Source organism: Lichenostomus cassidix, chromosome 1Aa, assembly GCF_008360975.1.
Source record: "Lichenostomus cassidix isolate B80296 chromosome 1Aa, HeHo_3.0, whole genome shotgun sequence".
Taxonomy (NCBI): Eukaryota; Metazoa; Chordata; class Aves; order Passeriformes; family Meliphagidae; genus Lichenostomus; species Lichenostomus cassidix.
Window position 1 is genome coordinate 13,990,300 of NC_139480.1, and position 22,787 is coordinate 14,013,086.

Consider the following 22,787-nt stretch of genomic DNA (forward strand, 5'->3'; position numbering starts at 1 on the left):
GGAGAAAGAAGCATGATAATTAGACCTTCAAAGGACACTGGATATAATACTAAACTTTGTGCAGAAACCCTGCTCAACTAACTAGTTTGTGGCCCTAGATCTCAGTTTTAGTTTTGCTAAAAATGGCCCATTGCAGTCAGGGTGAAAAAGGGGGGGGGCTGCAAAAGCACTAAGGAACATGGTTAAAAAGTATTTGATTGCATTATACACACAAGAGTTGACTAATCCCCTGACAAAACTTCAGAAATTTGACTCCATCATGTGATAATGGATGTGTGAAGCTTCTAAAATGACCAAGCTTCATGAGTATAGATAGCACTGTAGTCTCATGAGGGTTTTGAGATGAAGTTTGAAAATACTTTATCTGACACGATTGCAGCACTTGGCACTTCAATCCAGCATTTGTTTATTTTAGTCTGGTGCTGCAGTGGCGGATGACACTGAGCACACCAATGCACAACCAGTGTGGCTGACAGGTGTGCCTTGACAGGAGTCTTGTCAGAGCTGTTGTGTTACAGCCTTGTTCATTTAACTTGGCTGGGGCAGGACATGGGGTAAGAAAAGCCTTTTGGTGTTCAGGTGGTTGTTGTTGTCTAGCTGGGTTTGTTCATGAGCAAACACTCACTCAAAAGTTGATGGGAAGGCAGGAATGGTTTAGATGCATTTTAACTCCAGTCTTTGCTTTGCAGTAACCAAGAGCTTTCCCCAGAAACATCAGTTTCTAAGCATCAGACTTGGTGCTGTTTCTCACATCTTAAGAAATACTCAGAAAGAACTCACTGAAGTCAGCAGGTCTTGAGTTCCTTTAATATCTTCATCAGCTTGTTTGATGGCTTTTTCAGCTGCATTTTGAGCTTTTTCAGCTTCTTCCAGTGCTGCTTTCACCATGTCTGCAGTGACTTTAACATCTGTTGCACCTTTGCTGTGGAGCAAGACTCTGTTAATGCTAAAAATGCTCTTACTTTGGAACTGGAAAAAGAACATATGCTGCAACGGGCTGGTTTTGCCCCTTATTGAAGGAATGGGAATTTACATCAGGGAAAGTTAAACTGCATTTTCTGATACAATGACATGAAACAGGACTACATACCTTGCTTTTTTAGCTTCCTCCAGTAGCATTTCTGCTCTGGCAATATCTCCAGCACTCTGCTGCAGAATGACCTCAACATCAGAAAGGCTTTCCACACGCTCACGAATATCTTCTGTCAGAGCTTGCAGCTGCTGGGGAGTGCTTGGCATCTCCATGCTCAGCACTTCATTAGCCACTGCCTCGATGCTATCCAGGTCAGCACTGTCTTCTAGCAGATGGACACAAATGAAAAGATATGAGTAAAAGCTTCCCTCTGTCATGTCTCAGCACTCAAATTCTTGTTCAGCTGCTTCCTTAAGAAGGAAAATCATGGGAGAACTTCCTGCCCCAAATTTATGGAAAATCAAGGTGTTAAAACTACTTCCCAAGGCAAAATTTCCCTCTGAGGAGAAGCCCAGCAGGTGTGTAGGCCCTGCTGGCATGGCTCTCTTGGAAGCCATTTGAAGATCTTGGTGCTCAGCTGCACCAAGCTGGGGGGACCTGAGCCCAGAGGAAACAAAGCCAACAGCAGCATGTAGATCTATTTGTGCTCCCAGCACAGTCAGCCCTGAGCAAACAGGCAAGGAATGGGCTGCTGGTGAACAAGGCTCTCATTTAACCTTTACCTGCTTTCTTACAGAGAGAGAAACTCACAAGTTTCTGACTTCCTTCCCCTTTAACACTACTTTGTCTTTCTAGCCAGAGCTCACAGACATACTTGGCAAAGTACAGCACTACAACAGCCTCAGCTGAAATGCACACAAGAACATGTCACAGTTTGCTCTCACTTTCTTATTATCTTGGTTTTCTCTTAGTTTTTCAAATGTTTCCAGATTTCATCATACATACTCTGTCTGGGGGAGGTGCGGGGAATGATGACACAACTATTCCATTAACCCTTGGAAGATGATACAGATGTAAAGCTAGTTTTCACAAACCCAGAATTAAAATATAATTAAAATGTAAGGTTCTTACGCATTAGGAAGTCTCTAATCTGTTTAATAAGATTTCTCAGATCTTCATTGCTTCTGTCCACTTGTTCTTTTGTAGCATTGGTTTTGAGCAAAACTGCTTGTGCATTTTGTTTTGCTTCATCTGCTCTCTGTTTTGCCTCAGAAACCTAAAGAGAGGAAAATGGCTTGCTTGCTTATCTTCTTATGCTTTAGGGCTTGTTTTAAAACAATTCACCTGGAGTCAGAAGTAATAGTAACAAGGAATGCTTTTTCTCGTAAAACTCACAGAACACTTGGAAGCTGGACCTGATCCATACCACCAGTGCTAGTTTAAACAACTTAGGCTGATGTTTAGTTATCCATGAAGCTTCACTTTAGCAAGCTTCCTTTCTGAGGATATTTACAAGCACGATAAAGTTACACAACTCACAAAAAGTGTTTTCTGAAGAAAACCAGCACATACTTTGTCAATTAGTGTCTGTGTTACAACAGAGTTTTTTTTTTTCCTTTTTACTATCTTAACAATTGATTTGGCACATTACCATTCTGGAGAGTTGCTCAACTTCTGCTAATGCGCTGAGGATGTCTCTGTCAAAATCCATAGCCTTCTGCCAGGCGTTGTGAGCTACAGTCATCAGCCCATCACAGCCTGGGCCTCCACACTTCTTCTTCCCTTCATCCGTCCGGCAGTTCAAACCCCCGCACTCGGACTCAGCACAGGAGGCTCCTGGAGCAGTGCCACACGTCTGCAGGGACACAGGAGACAAGGGATTTACATTTCCAAGCCTGATTTACATTGCTGGGCTGCAGTAGGACACTGTTCTACCAGAAAATTTCAGAGTAAGCTTTTTTTTTAAGACGTGAAACAATTTCCATCAGCAACATTGCACTGAGAATTATCCACTACTTGGTCAATATTTGGGTAATGAAATAACACAGAAGTTGGTTTAGTCAGAGGGAAAATTAGAAAATTCCCCATTCTTGTGAGGTTATTTTACCTTTTCATACCCCCCCTCACTCTCTTGTTGCCAAATGATAGTCACTAACTCAGGTTTTGCAGCCAAAAAACCTCCCTGGGAAAACCTAGGGGCTGAGCCAAGTTAGCTGCAGCTGTCTCCTGTGAAGTGTAAATGAGTCCCTCTTACCTGTTTGGCATGTAACCCAGCAGTAGCTAGAAAGCAGAAAGATTTGTGTGTATGTGTGTCTCATGATTACACCTCCAAGCAACTCAGTATTTACTGCCTTGATAAACATCTACCCAGGATCTTCAGTCCTCAAGAACAGTCAGGGCAGGAATGTAGGGGAAGGGAAACTAAACAAAAAGATGTCTCTTTCTTCCCTCCAGAGAAAAAAGGAGGGCTGAGGGAGGGGAGGGATGACTAGTTTAAAAGGACAGGGGACATTTAGTGTGTGAAGAACTCACTCTCTAGCCCAGGCCTGGCCTGCCCAGGGGAGTTAATGAGCAGTGCCCTGCAGCCTGCCTTCACCCGGGGTTGTTCAGGGACTGTTCACTGAATGCAGCTGGCCAGCTTCAAAGAGAAACTGAGAACACCCAGCCTCTCCCAAGAAAAAGCCACCCTTAATCATATTTACAGATGAGCAGGCACCTTCAACAGAGAAAATACCCTTTTGACTCCAGCTCCCTGTAAGTTCTGCTTTGTCTGAGCACGAGGATGAGCCTGGGGTGATGCTGAGGCCCATCAGTGTGAGCAGAAGCACTGTCTGGCTGGGCACTGTGCAGGCACAGAGTATACCCCATGGAGCTGCTGAAGGGAAGAGGGGAGTGTGGTGGTGCATCACCCCCCCAGCCCCACTCTTTTCCAGGCTGCAGTGTGATCTGGTGATTTTTGGCGATCTCAAGCACATTTGTTCGTGACAGGGAGCCATGGGAAAGCAAGCACTGAACTCAGGACAGGCTTAAGAAGATGGCTCTCAGCCCAGCAGATTTGCCAGACTTTCCTGCATGTGAGAACTCTCTTCCTTGCAAAGGACATTGGGTTAGGACAGGGGTGATGCAAAAGCAGGTGCTCTGATGGGGCTGGGAAGAGTAGGAGGAAGACGAGAATGAAAGGCTGGTGTTTGAAAGCCATAGTCTCAGAGCCCAGCATTAAACAACCCAGTTCTAGCTCACAAAACCAAGGGGTTGCTCAACCAAGCAAGGAGCAGTTTTCATGAACCAGCCGCGTATCTCACACTGTCACACCCTACAGTTCCTCCCCGCCTGTCACTTTGTCACAAACCCCAGTTTGTTTTTGCTGTGGATTTTATCCCAGCAATTCTCCGCTGTGTACCTTCTCAGCCACCTCGGAGAGGTCCAGGCTCTGCAGCTTGCCAGCGAGTTCATCCAGGAGGCGTGACTGCTCCTCTTGTTTAGCCTTGAACTGGGCCTCCTTCTCATTGATTAAGTCTTCCACTTCCCGCCGCGTTTGCGCTGACAGCTCCACGGCGCTATCGGGATGGACAGTGGAGGCATTGACCCTCTCCTCTGCATCCAGGGACATCTGGTAATACTTGGTGATACTATCCAAGGCTCCTGCAGAAATCAGATGGAGCTGATGAGAACTCTGCTAAGCAACCCGAAGTAATGTATATTATAGATGTTGGCAGATGACACATCAGGGTTAGAGATATATCACATCACGTTAAATGAAATGCTGGCCTTGGCAGCTGTGTTCAGTGCCATTGCAAAGATGACAGAATGTAGCCTGTTGCAGGAAAAAAAGTTTGCTTTTTTGCTTGGTGGACAGTGTGTCAAGCTGGACTTTGAAGTTAAGCCTTTCTCTGACCCTAGTGACTGAATTCTGCTTGCCCTAAGGGCAAAAGGAGATACAGCCTTTCAGGGTTTTCAAGGGAACAGTCTCTTCTCTAAGGATTCTCTTATCCCATTAATTCATATTGCTTGCCCTCAGATGTCTGGCATATGGAGTCACTGCTTGGAAACTGGTCAGAGCTTTCCTAAGAAACAACTGCTTGATGAAAGATGCTGATTTATGGAACTGTTGATTTTGGACAACTTCTGGAGAGGCCTTGTGTGGGTGTGAGGGACCCTGTGGGGGTGGCTATATTTTCCACCTTTCCAGCTTTCTTTTGCAGGATGCCAAAAGTCAGGGACTCCCCAGTTCTACATACTACTTGCCTCACTCTGCAATATCCCATGTTCACTGGAAACAATCTCAGACTTCCTGCAAACCAGGAAATTGATAAGAAAAATTAAAAAGTACTTTCCTTGAAGGCAGCTTTACAAATTTTCAAATAGTTTGGTGATATTCCCCTTTCTCCAGCAAATTTTGATTCTTGGCCCATTTCAGTGTGCCAGTGGACATGCAAGGCTTGGGTGGCTCAGAACTGGACCCTTTACCATGAGCTCTTTTTTTCAATCAGAAACAGTAATTTAACAGACTGGGGGGAGCAAGTGGGATGTCCAGGCATATCTTGAAATCTGTGGTGCACTTTCTGCTGTTTTGTCTCATCTATAATGTATTTGCCATGACACTTTAAGATGATTCTGTGCCCCAAGAATTTGAGCCACCTTTGCAATGTGCAGAGGGAGAGAGAGGGTGAGGAGGCAAAAATTCCTGCTGCATCAGCAACTCTGCTAATGCACAGAAAGAACCTGTCTCTGAGGAACTGTGTTTTATTACAAGTTAGAAGATTAATCTGGTACTTAAACCCATGCACTAATTAAATCTTTGGCCACCCCACTGCTTTCTCCCCCTCCCTGTGACACTTACCCCGAACATCAGAGATCTTGATGAACTCTAGCTGCTCTGCAAGTTCTTTCACGACACGGTCAAGACTTTTGGCATCTGTCTCCAGCGCGCTCAGGTCAGTGTCTGTGCTGTTGCTCTTTGCTGCCAAGGCTGATAGGTTTTCTTCTATGTCAGCTATCTTAACTGTAACATCTGCTGTCAGCTTTCTGTAAAACAGGCACAAGACTCAACAGGGGGAGGAGGAAGGCTCATAAGCCTCATACTGCACTGCAGAGTGGTGGCTAGAGATGTACCCAACTTCTCCCGTGGCAGGACCTGTCCTCCTCCAGTGGAGCTCCAAGTGATTTGTAACAACATGCCTAACTAGAATACTGTTTTGTTTCCATTATTACACAAAACTGCTTTTTAATCTACAGCACATTTATAAACCCAAAGCACCAAATTGCTCAAAAAACAGCTGCTTTGTGTAAGATTAACTGGAGGCAGATTCCACAGGACTGGTGTAATGCTCTTGTATCATGGCAACTGCATAGGTCAGAGTTGACTACTATGATCCATACATAATTTGCTTCTCATCCCACACAGCTCAAATGTAGTTTTGATTGCTGTGAACTCATGGGACAGATTTGAACTTCAGGAAGCAGGGAGGGGGGAGCCTTAGCCTTAGTTTTAACACAATGGATTCTTTAAAGTCTTCTGTAAAGATCCCTCCTCACCAGGGCTATGAAGGAAAACCTCCTGCTCTAAGCATTCACTCAGTGAGCCATGGAGCAGGCTTTAGCTATTGGGATAACCCTAAAAGGAAAAGCAAGTGAGTATTACATGTCAAGGCTGCTGCAGAACAGAAGTGGGCATAGGAAGCTATTCCCATCCATGGTGATCCCATCAAGCTCAACATTTCCTCATTGTGAAAGAATCAAGGCAGCATTTAAGATCTAAGATCAATTTACAGCTCTCTCAATAGCACAACAGCCTGCTGTTTTCCAGGACTCCTTCAAAGCCCAGTACTTTTCTATAGAGCCAGAGAGGAGCAAGAACAGATACACATACTGCATGTAAGGGAAAAGCAGCTCCTCACCTGCTCTGACCTCCCTCAATTCACACAGAGCCCAAAAGCAGCAGCAACCCCAAGCTCTCCTGCAGGAGGTAGGGGAGCTGTAGGACACAAGCTATTCCTAATTGAGACATTTGTGCTTTAATCCTGTCTGCTTTGCTCTGTGCAATTCTCTTTACAATACACTAGCAAGCTGGAGCAGTTGCAGACCACGATAGATAATCCTACTTAATGTTAGACTGCCCCATCTCCAGACTACCATCTTTTGTATGCTTAGCCCTAAAAGAAAATACAAGGCTTCTACCCTGAGAAAAATGGAAACAATCCCTGTTATAAGCTGGTGCTTCCCCCCACACATGCTCAGAGTGTGGAAAGGAGCCCAAGTTTCCAACTCATCAGCTACACGCGGAAATCCAGGAATTTAATCTCTCCCTCTCTTCATTCTCTCACATAATAGCAGTGTTTGTCCTTTGCCCCGGGGCAGTGCAAGGCAAGCATGAGTGGCTCCCTGGTAATTAGCTGCCTGGAGAGCAGTGGGAGCAGGACAACCCCAGCCCAGCACGTGCCCCAGCCAGGTTTCTGCCCATGGGATGGATACTCATCGTCAGTGCTGAGCATGGTGAGATGCTCCTGCAGCCCAGGAGCCACAGCCTCCTCACCCAGCCAGAGGAGCGGAGCCAGAGTGCCCTCAGCCCAGCACAGGGACATCAGTCACCCACGTAAATCCCAGCTCAATGGAACTCCCTCTCCATCCCATGAGACTTATCCACAACTACAACTGTACTCACTCTGCTTCCTCGAAGAGATTACCAATGTTCTTCAGGGGCTCGGCTGCTGGGTTTTGAGCAATGATGGTTTTAATTTCAGTGAGCTTCTCCTCCAGCGTGCTGAGCGTCTGCTGGTACGGGCCGGTGACTCCAGTGACTTTGAGGGTATTAGCCCTGTCCAAGAACTGCTGGGTCCTGTTAGCCAGCTCGCTGATGATCACGTCCCAGAGGGCAAAGCACTGGTGGCATGGCACGCAGTCGGGGAAGAAGCCTGAGTAGCCCCGGGAGCACTTGTCACAGCGCAGCCCTTCCACCCCTTCGTTGCAGATGCACTGCCCAGTGGCACGGTCACACTGCGGGGTCTGGATGCCATGAGGGTTGCAGTCACATGCTGGGAGGAGAAAAAGGCACATGTGAAGGCCACGGAGAGGGAAATGACTGTGATGTTGGCAGGGTGGGAAAAAAATCAGTTATAATAAAGTGGTGAAATGAATGGTCAGTGTCTGAATTATAAACAGCTAATTATGGATGTATCACTTGTGTATGGGGGAAGCAGGTTTGAGTGGAAAAGGGGAGAGAGACAGGGAAATAACTCTAGGGGAAACCAGGATTTGCACATCTTGGAACTAGGAGCAATAATGGAGCAAGGATGGACACCACTTGTGGCAATGTTCGGATGTCAATTGGGATAGCAACTGAAAACAAAGATGACAGTTTCTTTCCTGCAATGACGAGTGAGTAGAGCAAGGCTCTTGGGACAGGAAGACAAATGGCAGGCAGGCACATAGCAAAGGGTTTAAGAGCAAACCCTGAGTGAAACAGGAAAATTGAACTAGGAACAACCATTTACTGTCTCCCCCAGCACAGGTAACAGTCAACTAAGGAATCCCACAGATCAAAATCCAACCACCTTCTCCTGCACCTCCCACAAACAGCACACTGAAAGGAGACAGTTGATTACACAGCATTTAGTTAAGTGGAGGAACTCCCTGCCATGGATTGCAGGAAAACATTCACAACACACATCGAGGAGCCTGGCACTGGGCTGACATTTTGGGTAAACAGAAAATTAGAAAAATATCTGGCAGTCAAAAGTAGAATAGAACAAAGAATGTGGACATGGGCAGCCCTGCCTGAGGTGTTAATGACTAAGAGCCTACACGCTCCTTGTCACCATCAAGTGGGAATGAGGACAATTAACAGTTTTATACATATTTTTTTTATTATTTCACACTTTGAGCACCAGCTCAGGGGTTAGTATTCACACCTTCCTGAGATGCACTTCTTTGGCACTAACCTGCTGCAGAGAGAAGTTACTCAATTAACTTAGTGAAGCACTGTCACTGCTGAAAGCACAGACATGCTTTGTACACAATAATGCTATCAGAAGAATTTCCATGCAGCAGGACTCCACTTGACCTCCTTAATTACACAGGAGGCAGCAGCAGAGGACACCACCAACATGCAAAGCTTTTAATAAAGAAACAGCAGCAAACAACAAAAAGAGAGGCTTTGAAAATATGCACATCATCTACCTACCATTTTGGCAGAGTGCAGCCAAAGCAGGTCAAGCACATCTTCCTTAAACTGGAAAAGGACTGTCACACCTGATAAAACCCTTCACTTACACATCCATTTACCAGGCATCCTCAAAGGAGGTTAAATGGCTCAAGAAGGCCCATAAATCAATTCACACACCCAAAGCAAGTGCCCCCTTGAAAACAGGGCAAAACACAAAGCCGTTTTCAAGACTGTACATTGTTTGCTTCAATGCCAAAACACAGTGGTGGTCTTCAGTTCAAAAATTACACAAAGAGCCTCAGCAGAACAAATCACTCCTCAACAAAACGACTTTCTTGTACAATGTGAATATGATAGGCAAGAGACAAAAATAACTTCTGCTGCTGCACAATTGAGCAAAACGGTCCTTTGTTCTTTGAATTATACCCTGACACAAGAGATTGTTTTTACTTTACATCAAAAGTGCTTAAGTAGTCAACTCACCATGGAATATGTTCCCTGCAGGCAAACCGTTGAGTTCCTGTTTGAAGGTCAGTTAACCCTTCTGTCAACTAATAAGGCCCTCGGTATAATGATGAATTGTCCAAATTCCTCTGTATAGAAAGAGGCTAAATGGCATGTGGTTTTTCTCAAAGATGCCAAGGCCTGATCAAGTTACACGAACACTTACTGCTGGCAAATCAGATCACTATATTTATTTGTGGATTTAAAAGGCTTAATGTGGAAAAAAAAACCCTAACCCCATGTTGGTAATTCTACTCCTGAATACCTGCATGTTCAGGAAAAGCAGATGACATGGCTTTAGTAGCATTTACATGGTAAAGTGGATTCCAAAATCTCTGGAACCAGAAAGTGCTGTGGAAGAAGAGAAAATAATTTAGGCACTAACTTGTTTGCAAAGGGAAAACCCAAACTCTGCAACTGCCCGTTGGGGGATGATAAGAGCAAAGAAGTAATTTATTCTAAATGCAGCACAACAATAGGAAGAATCATCACAGTTCCAGTCCTACAAAACTACCAAACTGAGCTTTGCATGACTATGAGAAAATTGTACAAGGCAGCTAGAAAGATTACTGTGGGTTATTTCTCCATTTCATGATTTTCTATCAAGCCCAGAAGCAGGCAATCCTGGCTCTGAATTACCTCAGTCCCCCAAATGAAACGTACATAAAATGCCATTAAAAAGTGCTGGTTTCATACTTGCTCTTCCTTTTCTTCATGATCTTCCCAAGACATTAACCATGCACAGCTTTCAAACCCCAATCATCTCTAACACCTCTAGTGGATAAGCTCAGGTCCCATAGCTTGTGACCTGGGCATCACCACCAGGCACTTTACACCTCAGCAAGGAGCAATTCCAAGGCCACTGAAAAGAGCACCTTGCCTTGACACCATGGTGGGGATCAAACCCTCCACTCACTTCAGCTGTGGCCAGTTCTCACGAGAAGGAAAGCAAGCCTAGGCCAAGACCATAAAAAGCCTTCTAGGTAGTGAGGAGCACCTTGAACACTGCAAGCCACCGGGCAAATTGCTCAGTGCCAGCTTTCACCTCTGCCTCAGGCAATGCCTGCCTGACAGGAACCGACTGGCTTCAGTCTCTTTGACTGAAGGGCACAACTTCATCCTAAAGGGACAAAAGCACAGTGACAGTGGCAGGATCTATGTGAAGGGAAAGGAGAGCCTCCAAGCTGGCACAGACTGGAAAAGACTGGCACAGGATTGGCAAGTAGCTCATGGAAGAACACCTGAGTTACTCATCCATCATTCATGACAGTGGGTGCACATCCACCTAAAGGATTGCTGTGACATTTAATTATCACTGCCAATGAACTGGGGTGTGAATACCAGAGATACCTTGATTCCTATCACCTGCTAGAAACAGAGCAAACACCATGTCAGAATGATCCAGCACACCATGCCCAGTATCATGTTTGACCAAAGCACCCCACCATCACTTCTAGCCACAGCAGAGTTTGTGTTCCTCCAACACCTCCTTTATGTCCAACTATTCCTGTGGCCATTATGTGACTCAGATGCAGTCTAGTACTAAGACTCCTGTTACAGCAGTTTTTCTTCTGCTGTACCCAATAGGCTAACTCAAACACAACCTTCAACGTATCACTTTACTCAGGAGATTTTGGCTCCAATCAGCACACTCTTAAGTCTGATGTAAGACCTGAATAGCTACAACACATCCAGTGTTAGCATATGAATGGCTAATCTAACCTTTTCCATGAACAAGAAACACACAGGCACATCTAGGGATACAGAAGTGTTTCAGATGTGGCTCAATAGCTACCAACAGCTTTATAGTCCACTTAACATAGTATATGTGGTACAGGGAAAGACAAAGTCTTGTAGGCTCCTTTTATGTAGCTTCCCTATTCTTACATGACAAGACACTGGGAAAAGTAGTTAATTTTGCACTGCAAAATCATACAAATGTTGAGTTTATTTCAAGATACTTGGATGCCTTGACCACTTGGAGTTGGAAATGCCCTCAAGACAACTGGTTGATCACTCTCCCCTCATGCAGACAGATGGCCCAAAGCCAACGTGAAGGGCTGCAAGTTAATGCAGACACAGCTGCTTGCTTTGAAGATCAGTGTTAGACAGGCTTCAAATCTGTAAGCAGAGCAGGGCATTGCAGTACCTCCCATGGAAAACACAGTGGAGAAAAAGAAGTCTTTTGAATCGTTGGCCAAGATTTAAGGGTTTTCAAAGGGGCATTTACTAAATTAAACAATAGGTGTCTGTTTTGAAATGTCATTTTGGAACTGGGCGTATTGTTTTCTTTAATTGAGTGTGTAACTCAATCAGCGATTCTTCTGTGGCATACTTCAACTTCAGTGAAATTGTATTTTTGACACGAAAAGTTTTAGCCAAATTCTTCAGTCAGGAATTCTTCAGTCTGATTAGCAGAATATGAGTATAAAAGAATGTAGCTGTATCTGTTCATAAATGCATGTGCACATATGTGCACACACTGAGTATCCATGGGTAATTTCTGTATCATCATCGGTGCATTTCTCCTCCCCCTTTATCCTGATAGTAAAGATAGAAGTAACCCTCAACCATGCATATTAAATGCAGTCTTGTGAAAACCTAAGAGGAGAAATCCAAAAGAAGCAAATGACTAGCTTGAGAGGTTCGCTTTAAGAACAAAGATCTATAAGTTGTTTTATTTTTCACCTACTCTTGCAGCTCTGCTACCTTTCCCTCTGATTTTAAATACTTAGAATTTACTTCCATTTAAACTACTGTAATTCAATACGCAGCATATTTGCTCATCACTAATTTAAACTCAGGTGTGTCAGAGCAGTTGATTCTACAGCAGAGGTGATAGAATAGATACTGAATGAACTGTATGAGGACCAGTTCAGTGTTCAGCTCCTTACTGGACCATGTCAGGAGCAAGCAAGTGCTGTACATCATCCCACACCGAACAGAAATAATTTCTCCAGAAATATTTTCTTTACTGCTTGAGACTGAGGGCGGCAAGCATCAAATGTTTAACTCCTCCACAGAGAAAACACAAAGGTTTTGTTCAAACATGATTTCCTGGCATCATTTCCCAGTGGTAGTGAGGCACTGTGATAAGAACACCATTCAACAATTTGTAAGGCTGAAAGTTTTGCAGAGCTAGCAAATTTCTTCTGAATAATCAGCTATTGATTCAAATTACCCTGAAAGTATAGTGCAACTCCTCAGCATTATGATTTTCAGTAGGAATGTTAAGATAAGATCCCAGACTAGAATTACTGGAGTTGTGCTACATCTTAACATACTAGCAGACCTTGCTGAAAGGACAGTTTTCTGGAAACAACCAATACACATTACAATATTTTATGACACTAGGTCAATTAAAATTATGAAACTCAAAGTGAAAATTTTATTTTCTTTTGTGTAGAATTTGCCTGACTTCCTTTAGACACTTCTCACAAAAGGAAACGAGACATCTGGTAGTCTTCTCTCAACACCAAAAACACCACCTACAAAAGCAGCCTATGTGACTAGTTTAAGACCCAGGTGTTAAATTTTAAGACTACAAAACTTAGAAAATTAGAGGGTGAATTCAGTTTAGAATTTTCAGCTGTTTCTGCACCAGCTGAACAGACACTAACACATAACAGACACTAAAAACTGAGAATACCAACATTCTGTCAATGTAGGCAGTGTGTACTTGATGAAAAACATGACCTTTTCTCATTTTAGTTCAATTCAATTCTGCATTTTACAATAGGACGTCATATTCATGTCCAACACAGAAAAATATTGACACAGGTACGCTTCTTCTAAAGGGGCCATAGCAACACTACCTAACTTCCAATCTCACACAGTACTTCCAACTAACTGCATTCTGGTCTATTTGTTCAATTTATTAAAACAGTAATGATAGTAAAATTATCATCTCTTTCACATGAGATGAAATAAAGATTTCAAGTATCTTCTGTGCAAGGGCATTGTTTGAGCTGAAGCTACAGCCACTCCACATCTCAGGCTTCCCAGGAGCCTGCAGTCTTCTGCTAGAGACGTTCCTTGCAGGTTGGAGCTGGTGCAGAACTCAGCATGCCAAGTCCTGCACTTTCAGTTGCCAGGCTTTGGAAAAGCTCCAGCAGAATGCCTGGGAGACCTGAATTTGATGAACTCTGTAGTGCCATTATTTACTGCCTTAGGAAGGATTTTTTATGCACACATACCCATGTTCCTGAGCAGGCTCACGTGGAGCTGCAGACAGCTCGTGGCTGGAGCAATGGCCAGCAGAGCTCTGTCAAGGGGCTGGCACTGCCCCTGGGGCAGGCGATGCTCACAGCACAGCTCCTGCTCACTGTAATGCTCCCAGGGACCTGCATGAGGCCAAGAGAGACATTCTGGGCTCTTCCCCATCCCCTATGTCTCTGCTGTGCTTGTTTCAGGCATTATGTTAAACTCAGTGAGAGAACGTTGTGCTTTTTCAAAGCACAGAGAGTAAGTGATCTCTGAAGACTACAGGCTCTCTGTGCTGTGTAATCGCCAAAGGACATTTATGGGTGCTGAAGTGTGCCCAGTGCCATGGGGTCAAGATGCTGTCCAAGTACAGGCAGCCACCTCAGCTTGCCCTAGCAGTCCAGTTCCACTGTCAGCTCTGTGGACACGCACAGAGGAGACATTGGATGACACCTTCTCTCCATCACAGGGAGCACAGACTGTAAATCAAAGCACCAGGTACAAAAACCTGCCTTCCCTGGCTTCTGCTTCACCACCTCTGATCTTATCAAGATTTCTAGAAAACAAGTCACAAGCAGCAGCTGGCAACGGGGATGGCAGGGAAGAGTGCCCTAGAGCCTGGTTTCCAGTGGAGTGTACTGGGACCCTGGGGTGACATCCACAACTCACTGCTGCTGCAAGTGCCTGAGAACCACAGCCCCCAGCCTGTCCTAGATGGGTCATTTTGTACATCTCCACACAGCTATGTCCAGAGCTTAGTTGCAGAAACTTGGGTTTTTTCAGTATTGTAAATGTTGTCAAAGCAACATGAGCAGTATGGTCCCCATTTCTCATCAGGAGCTTGTGTTTCTTGATGCCAACAATCTGAACATCTCTTGCGAAGAGATCACACATAACTGTCCCTGGAGTGATTGATTCAACTTGTGATTTCCAACCTTGAGCAGAAGCCACTTGCCCTAGAGAGGGGAGGATCCCACTCTGGAGTCATTGGGATTGATGTCCACACTTCTGCATCAGCTCGGTGAACACTCTGTCCACACTCACATGGTTCAGAGTTCTCGCTCCTCCCCATCCAGACTGGTTTCTATTTTGCTCCTGAATGCAGCACAAAATGTGGCCATGTTGGCTGCTTGGGTCAGCATGAACATGCCATTGAGGGCAGGTGGCAAATGCCATGGCCAGGAGTCCACACGTCTGCCTGCAACTGGAGCAGACGTCTTTGTGACAAAGCCCTGTCTCAGTTCCGGCTTCACTTTGGCTGCAGGCCAGAACTCAGCTATTTTCCAGGGACACTGCTCAGCAGCTCCTTAAACGGCAGGGTTTTCCAGTTGGCCTGCAACCCGCTCACCCCTGAGAACTGCTACCTGCCCACGCAGCAGCTGCACGTCTGCCAGCCTGAACATCAGCACTCACTCCCCGGGGCTAAATGAGGGCTGAGCAGTCGATTGCCAAGGAAAGATAGGAGACAGGCAGGAGGCAGTGACCCCACCACACCGGGGAGGTTCTGCAGCACCACTGGGCTGGATGTGCTCCATGAGCAAGCACAAGCTTGGACCTCGTCCAGAGCATCACACTGCAGGCTGCCATGGCTCAGCCCTGGGCAGCAGCACTCCCCACCTGCCACAGAGACCTCCTGTTGGATATAAGCATGAAGGAAAATCTGTGTTTTCACCTGAGTGAGTCTCCTGTATCACTAGGGCACAGAAAGGATGGTGGGCTGGAAGGAGTGTAGATCTTGCATGGCAAAAATGGGCTCTGAAGAATATATTCTCTCTTTACTTCAGAAACATTAAAACAGGTTTTCACATGTTCAAAAGACAGCAGAAACTCCGCGAGACCACAAATGCTGGTATGCTGCAAAATCCTGCTGATAAGGTATGCACATGGACTCCATCAATAAACCCTGATGGAGACAACTGATACCAAGAGACAAACCCTGCCCTGGAGCAAGCAGGGTCAGCACAACCTTTACTGTGTCAGAACACACACAGCCTCTCAAGGCAGCCTTTACCTCAAGAAACACAATACTCAGGAACTGGTACAATTCCCCAGTCCTTTCATCTACTGTAGTAACCAAGTAGCTGTGACCTGCCTATCTACAAGATAATGGGCTCTAAGGTATCTCTATTGTAAGGGATTTATTAAAGACCACAGCAAGCACATTCCTCCCTTCAGGAAAAAATACCTTAATCTATTGCAAACCCTCCTGGCAAAGGCTCTTATTTGAACAGATCAGAGATACAAGTTTGTTCTGGTCTGGACAATCTTTGAAGTTTCTTTTCCAGCTAATGAACAGACTTGTTTATAATGAAAGGACAGAGGCCATCCAGTTTTCTAAACAACCTACTTCACGGTGCTCTGTTTTGCAGCGTGTAGCTATGGCTAACCCACAGCATGGTCTCTGCTTTTTCCTTTATTTTCATCTGAAATATACAGAAAGTCTCCTACTAAATAAAAACCTTATTTATTCAGGGCCAGTAAGAAGATACAAGAAACAGTGATCTTCAGCTACATATAACTGAAAGGCAAAGGAAACTGATTTCCAGACCAATTCTCAAACCCAAAAGCTTGTGGTATGTTTTATCACGTTGGCTTACCTGACAAGCATTGCACCCTTACCCTTAAGGAAGAGTTGCTTCTAAACAGAGAGGTTTGTTTCTAAATAAAGGTCAGACAAGAGAAACACAGGCAAGCACATGGCTGGGCTCCTCCCACACATCCCATCCCCCAAGGAACCAAATACCCAGGGCAGACCCCACCATGCCTCCTTCCCTCTTTTCCAAGGCTCCAGTGGGCTGCTCCTGGCAGGGGTGTCCCAGTGAACTGGAGTGTGATGGTGTGCCCAGCCACATGGACATTTCCAAAAAGAGCAGGTGGAGCAGGCACCAGGGTTGGACTCACCTAGGCACTCCACACTTGGGTCACCCCAGAAGAGCTCCTGGCACTCCCGGCAGGTCTGGCCTCCGAAGCCTGGCATGCAGTGGCACTGCCCAGTGAACTGCCAAAACCAAAAACCAACCCATCAGGAGACGTGAGCCCCTGGGCAGCTCAGCCCTGCAGCAGAGCAGAGCCCAAGCCCTGGGCACACAGCTCCCTCACCTCGTTGCAGGCAGGGCCGAGGGAGCGCGCAGGGTCGCAGTCGCACTGCTCGCAGCCGGTGCCGCTGGCCAGGCGCCACGTGTGAGGGGCACAGCGGTCACACGTCTGCCCCACCACGTTCGGGAGGCAGCGGCACTGCCCCGTGCTCGCCTCGCAGCGGCAGCTCTCCGAGCCCTCGCAGTCCTCCCGGACAGTGCCCAGGTAGTTGCAGACGCACTCTGTGAGGGAAAGAGCATGGCACCTCCGTGTCAACCTGCCCACCTGCTGCCAGACTGCCTGACTTCACATCTAGTTTATTCCCTGAGTCTGCCTGCTGTGGGCACATGCTGGCATGTCCCAATGCCAGTGGCCAGGCCTGGCTGACCCAACACTGAATGACACCCAGCACTGCCCAAGAGCCCTCCTCAAGTCACAGGCTGCCCATCTCTACAGCTTCTTCCCAGCACACAGAAGACCCCAGGAGTCCCTCATTCAAGCAGCCCAGCCCTCCCTGCTTTTCTCCTTTCCTCCCTCTGTACAACCAAAGCCCAAGTCTGCCCAGCTCTTGTCAGCCAGCTATGGTTGCAGATCTGCATGAAGTGGCTGACTGGCTGATGGCAAGCTCTCCTGCCCATGCTGGGCTGTGCCTGATGCTGCAGGAGAGGTGAGTCTGCATCCTCACCACCCACTTCAGCTTCCTGTCATGGTCCTCATTCCCACTGTCCAACCACTAATGTGAATGTAACCTTGTGTAAACAAAAGCCAAATCCTCCCATCACCTTATCTCTGGAGAAGAGACAGAGACCAGTATCAAAAGGGTAAAGAAGCCCCCCTCCTGCAAATCCTTCTCCTTTCAGCAAATGTAAATGCTGTCTCTGTCCTCCCTCTCAAATGTAAAGGGCCCCCCTCCTGGCCAGAAGCTCTGCCCAGCTGCAGGGCAGCTGCAGCCAACTCCAGCTGGAATTTCCTCTCCACCCCAAATGCTCCCAGGTAAAAAGAGTTTAGGTGTCCACTGCTGTCCCTGACAAAGCTAGCACAGGGTCTGCAGCTGTGTGTCCCCACTCACTTCTGCAGTCCTGCTGCAGGGCACTCCCATAGTAGCCCTCTCTGCAGCGATGGCAGTTTTCACCCTCGGTGTGATACAGGCACTTCACACACGCTCCTGTTCTCTTGTCGCAGGCCTCGGGGTCAGTGGTGTCGATGTTGTTGTTGCACTGGCACGGCTGGCAGGCGCCGCCAACCTCATCGGGGCTCCCAAAGAAGCCAGACGCACATTCATCACATCGAGTGCCTGTTTGAACAAACAGGCACAGTGGGAATCGCCATCACGGCTCGCTAGTGCTCGGCCCCGTGATCGGCAAGGCAATAAAGATCACTAATGGCAGGGGGCGTTAACTGGATCATGTTTAAAGAAACATTAGAGAAACAGAGACACCACTTGGTGAGACCACGGCAACTTGGTGCAGAGCATGGATGGTACCACCTGGGCACCAAGGCATGCAGCTCATCCCCTTGGTTCCAGTGCTGCCCTCTCCACCCTTTGCTGCCCACCAGTCATCCCTCACCATCCCTCACCACGCTGCTGGAGATGAGGTTCATGGATGGCACCTGGCATCGCCTGCCCTGGCACCTTCCAAATGAGGCACCATCCAGCAACAACCCACTGATGCCCATGCTGTGCTCACACCCAACCCACATAAACATCCCCCTTCTCCCTGAGAGGTTCAGCCCAACCAGCCTCCCCTCCACACTCCCACCAAGTACCTATGTATCCCACGCTACAGACACACACGACTTGCAGCGTGACTGGATCCTGGTAACAGCCACTGGCAAACTGGCGTCCACTCTCGGGGCCGTCAGGGCAAGGGCAGGGGCGGCAGTGGTCACCTGATCCCAGGATGGGGTCTCCGTAGTAGCCAGCATGGCACCTGCACAACAGGGTACACAGCATGCAGGCACTGCAGGCAAACATGCTGCACTCTTGCTGGAACTAAGCTCAGATTTTCTACCACTGTGAAGAACCAAAGGGCAGAAACATCCTTATGGCTCTGCCTTACCACTCACACTTCTAGCAGCTGTGTCCACAGACACAAATTTGTCTGGCTTACACCAGTGAGCAGGAGACCCAAGGCTGGATGTCAAGCCTGCTACCGCAAGGTCTCTCAGAAGGCTTGCAATGGCTCTCTAAAGGCCTGGGGTCCTGCAATGTGCTCTTGGTCAGTTCTGCAGGCACTGCTGTGAGGTGCAAGGCTGCAGGCAGGGAAGAGAGGATCCCCACTGCCATCATTCTCCAGGACCACAAGCGGCACTCTGATTCCCAGGGACCAAGGACTTTCCCTGTGGCTTCACCCCAGACTGAGCACTAGCACCAGAGGGGAACAGCTGCTGTGGGGAAGGAGGGGCCATGGAAAGGGCACACGGGCCATACCTCTCACAGTTGTGTCCGGCTGTGTGGTCCCGGCAGCTCAGGCACTCCCCGGTGTAGGGGTTGCAGTCGTCAGCGTGGCCATTGCAGTGGCAGGGCTGGCAGCTGGGGAAGCCCCAGAAGCTGGGCAGGCAGCGGTCGCACTGCCGCCCATACACCCCGGGGAAGCAGTGGCACTGCCCTGTCTCCACGTCGCAGAAGGCATTGTAAGAGCCTCGGGCGTGGCACTCACATGCTGCAAGCAGAGAAGGAGAGGGGCTCAGTTTCCATGACAAGCCATAAACTCAGGGCCCCAACCACAGCACAGCCCAGAGCCAAGGGTTTAACATACGTCGGCATCCACTTGGGCCAAACCCAAAGGTGCCAGGGGCACATCTGTCGCACTGTCTTCCGACAACGTTGGGACGACACTGGCACTGTCCTCCATTGGGATCGCACACTGAACTCAGGGAGCCCTGGGGGTCACACTGGCATGCTGAGCAGAGAAAAACATGGGAGAGAGTGAGCACTGTGTCACAGGACACTAATCCCCTGCCTCATCCCATGTACACACCTTCCCCATGCAAACTGCTCTGCCTGCAAGCGCCACCCAGCTCCCAGGCACAGTTTGCCCTACAAGTAGATGGTTACGTACATAACGCGGTCTCGTGCAGTAGTGCAGAAATGCTGAATATTATGTTCTTGCAGACATCTGTCATGGGAGTTTTCACAACACTCCTGCTGTTTTCCAAACATCGGTATCTTTGGAAAGTTTCCCAAGCACTGTTTGTGACCACGTCTTCGCCCGAGCCTCCCACTGTGAATATGTCCAGCGATTTGCAGTATGGCATGAGAACAAGCTACAAAACAATTTTACAATGACAGAGCGTCACTACTTATAAATAGCCTCCACCTAAATTGTGAAAATTCAGTATTATCCCACTTTCTGGTATTTTTTTTTTTTGGCTAAAAAGCAAACAGCCAGACAGAATATGGAGGGGAAACGACAGTATTTCTCTAGTTTTGGTACAATAGTTCTGGTATCTGAGAAATTCTTATCAAATCTACTACATTCTATCCATTCTAAAGAAAAAGATTGACACTGACGTGGATATTCATGACCTAGATGACACACATTAGCCTCCCCAGAGAAACTACAGGTGTGTGGACGAGCTGCAGTCCTGTAAAATACCTCAAAAGCCTCTTAGCTAGAAAACAACTCATATTTTCAGGAAACTTTGAAGAAATCTATGCTGCTTTACATTGTTCAGCTGAAATCTGACTTCAGCTGTAAGGAACAATGTTGCAAAATACTACTTTGAATTTACAGACACATGCCAGAAGAGACGCGAACTTTCAGACTTTTAAGACCATCCCTGAAATAAATTCTGCTCACAGAGTCAATGAGTGTGTAGGGGTTCTCTGTCTCCGTATCCACTGAGGAGTACTGGGTCAGCTCCAGGCGGATGGTGTAATTCAGCCCCTTCTCGAAGCAGACTGGCCGTGGGAGAACAACGTATCTGAATGAGGAACAGGAAACAGTCCTTACTTCAAACGTACAGCACCATAAGGCATTTCAGGTGCCCCTGTAAAGCAATCAAGATAACAGAAGGCAGCCAAGACCCGACAGAACAAAAGCTGTGATGTGAGAGAGGCAGTTTGGAGGCTTGTGCAAGTCAGAACCGGAAAAGGTTATCAGCAAGGTAAAGAGTCAAACTGATGTTCACTCACAGGCTGTGCAAACACTTCCCCCTCCCTTTACTCAGTGAACAAACCATATCAGAAAATGAGAATAAACTTTATAAAGTTTTGAGTCTACACACACACTATTAAATATGTTTCTATAATCCCTTGGAAATTAAATTTCACCTATTTTCACAGAGGCTACAGCAAACTGAAAATGTGAGATTATTCTGCTTCAATTTTTAAATTTTTTTTTCTCCTTTTGCCCATCCAGTTATACCAACCTGGATCCAGGTGACAGTGAGACCACTTGATTATCATCATCAGGAACTGTGTTGCCACACCGACTACCCGTGGGAATCTTGCCTGGGCGTGAGACACTGATCACAGCTTTTTCCCACTGATCAGGCAACTGGGGGGAAAAAAGCTCATTGGTATCAAGCAATAATCACAAACTCCTGGAAGCATTCAGAAGTCAGGCCAGGAAATGCGTGGGCACAGACAGGGTGGTCACTGTGCTTCAGGGAGGATGGGGCTACAGCTCCAGCACCGATGGGGCATCTACCAGCTGCAGGTGTGGGCTGAGAGCAAGGAGCAGGTGGCCAGCAGCCTCATCTGCATCACAGTGTCACCAGGGGATTTAGTGACCTCCTCTCCCCTCACCTCTAGGTCCTCCATCTGAGTATTCACTGCAGTTAGTTGCTACCAAACTCTAGGCAAGGCGATTGAGGGATTTTTCTCTTTCCCTTCACTCTGTTAATTATCAAAGCCAACTCCTTGCAAACTGTTGGCTGCAGGCATTCAACATCCAAGATGTTGAATGCAATTTGTTTCCTGAAGCCCATGATGGTCATCTGGCCAATAAGAAATTTATAGTCTCATTTGTCCTCATGGGACTTGTCACTTTTTAATTTGCTCATTTAGCAGATGCTGAAACAACGCAATAGTGAAATAAACTGTAAAGCAAATAGTACTAGAAATAGTCAACATCATTTTGGATTTTCACACTTCTCAGACATTTAACTGAGCACCTGTCCTTGCCTTTGAGCCCTGATGACTCCTGAAAGTTCCAGGAGTTGTGCACCATGACAGCCAGCACTGGCTGGGAGGCAGCAATGCCCATACTCACAGACTTACCTGCGGCTCGTAGCGGATCAGAATATCGTACTCCATGGAGTAGGGGATGTTGTCAACATAGAACTCCAGGTGTGCCCCCTCAGGGACCCTCACAAATCCTATGCCTGTCCATGACGGTGTGCGGTCTGGCGTGTACTGGCGCTCGACTATGTTCACTCCCTACAAAACAGGGAACAGATATTTCAATACTTATCCATCACATTTGCAAGCCCCCTGGGAGTAGATGAAGTGTGGAGTTCTGCTGATGGATGACTTCTGGATCAAAGTATCCACTCTTTGCATCCCCGACAACCCAAATTCTCTTTTAAATCCATGCATGTGCACACCACTGCCCTTTCACTCAACCACATAACAAATGCAAGCAAGATAAAGCAAAACAAGACTGCACAACTCTTAATTTATTTCTCTGCTATGGTGCAGAATTAAATTTTAAAACTCGCTATGAGTAACTAATTCACCAGCTATGACATCTCATTCACCATACAGATTTCCACACCATACTTGCAGCAGTAGGATTTACTGCAGTGGCACATCACTGTTCCATTAACCACCCAAGCCTGAGTGCTAATTGCTTCCTGACTACACTGGGCTGCTTCAAACCAAACCACTGCTCAAAATAACATTTGAAAAGCAGATAATGGCTTTAATGAATAGATTATCACTTTGAGTAGGGTGTGACTAAAGAACAGAGATCCTAATAATTG

General features: G+C 46.8%; 1 protein-coding gene across 1 annotated transcript in view; it reads right to left on the minus strand.

Moving 5' to 3' along the window:
- Positions 1 to 22,787, minus strand: part of LAMB1 (laminin subunit beta 1) — a 42,299-nt gene that overhangs the window by 2,809 nt on the left and 16,703 nt on the right. Inside the window, exons 14-30 of the mRNA XM_085041069.1 lie at positions 22,084 to 22,242; positions 21,231 to 21,358; positions 20,660 to 20,783; positions 19,919 to 20,123; positions 19,616 to 19,759; positions 19,288 to 19,519; positions 18,624 to 18,787; positions 17,926 to 18,150; positions 16,881 to 17,098; positions 16,683 to 16,779; positions 7,575 to 7,944; positions 5,754 to 5,938; positions 4,314 to 4,555; positions 2,565 to 2,768; positions 2,045 to 2,189; positions 1,091 to 1,298; positions 781 to 922 (exon numbers count right to left, since the gene is read on the minus strand). Coding sequence (XP_084897195.1) covers positions 781 to 922; positions 1,091 to 1,298; positions 2,045 to 2,189; positions 2,565 to 2,768; positions 4,314 to 4,555; positions 5,754 to 5,938; positions 7,575 to 7,944; positions 16,683 to 16,779; positions 16,881 to 17,098; positions 17,926 to 18,150; positions 18,624 to 18,787; positions 19,288 to 19,519; positions 19,616 to 19,759; positions 19,919 to 20,123; positions 20,660 to 20,783; positions 21,231 to 21,358; positions 22,084 to 22,242 — 3,192 coding nt within the window. The remainder of the gene's footprint in view (positions 1 to 780; positions 923 to 1,090; positions 1,299 to 2,044; positions 2,190 to 2,564; positions 2,769 to 4,313; positions 4,556 to 5,753; positions 5,939 to 7,574; positions 7,945 to 16,682; positions 16,780 to 16,880; positions 17,099 to 17,925; positions 18,151 to 18,623; positions 18,788 to 19,287; positions 19,520 to 19,615; positions 19,760 to 19,918; positions 20,124 to 20,659; positions 20,784 to 21,230; positions 21,359 to 22,083; positions 22,243 to 22,787) is intronic.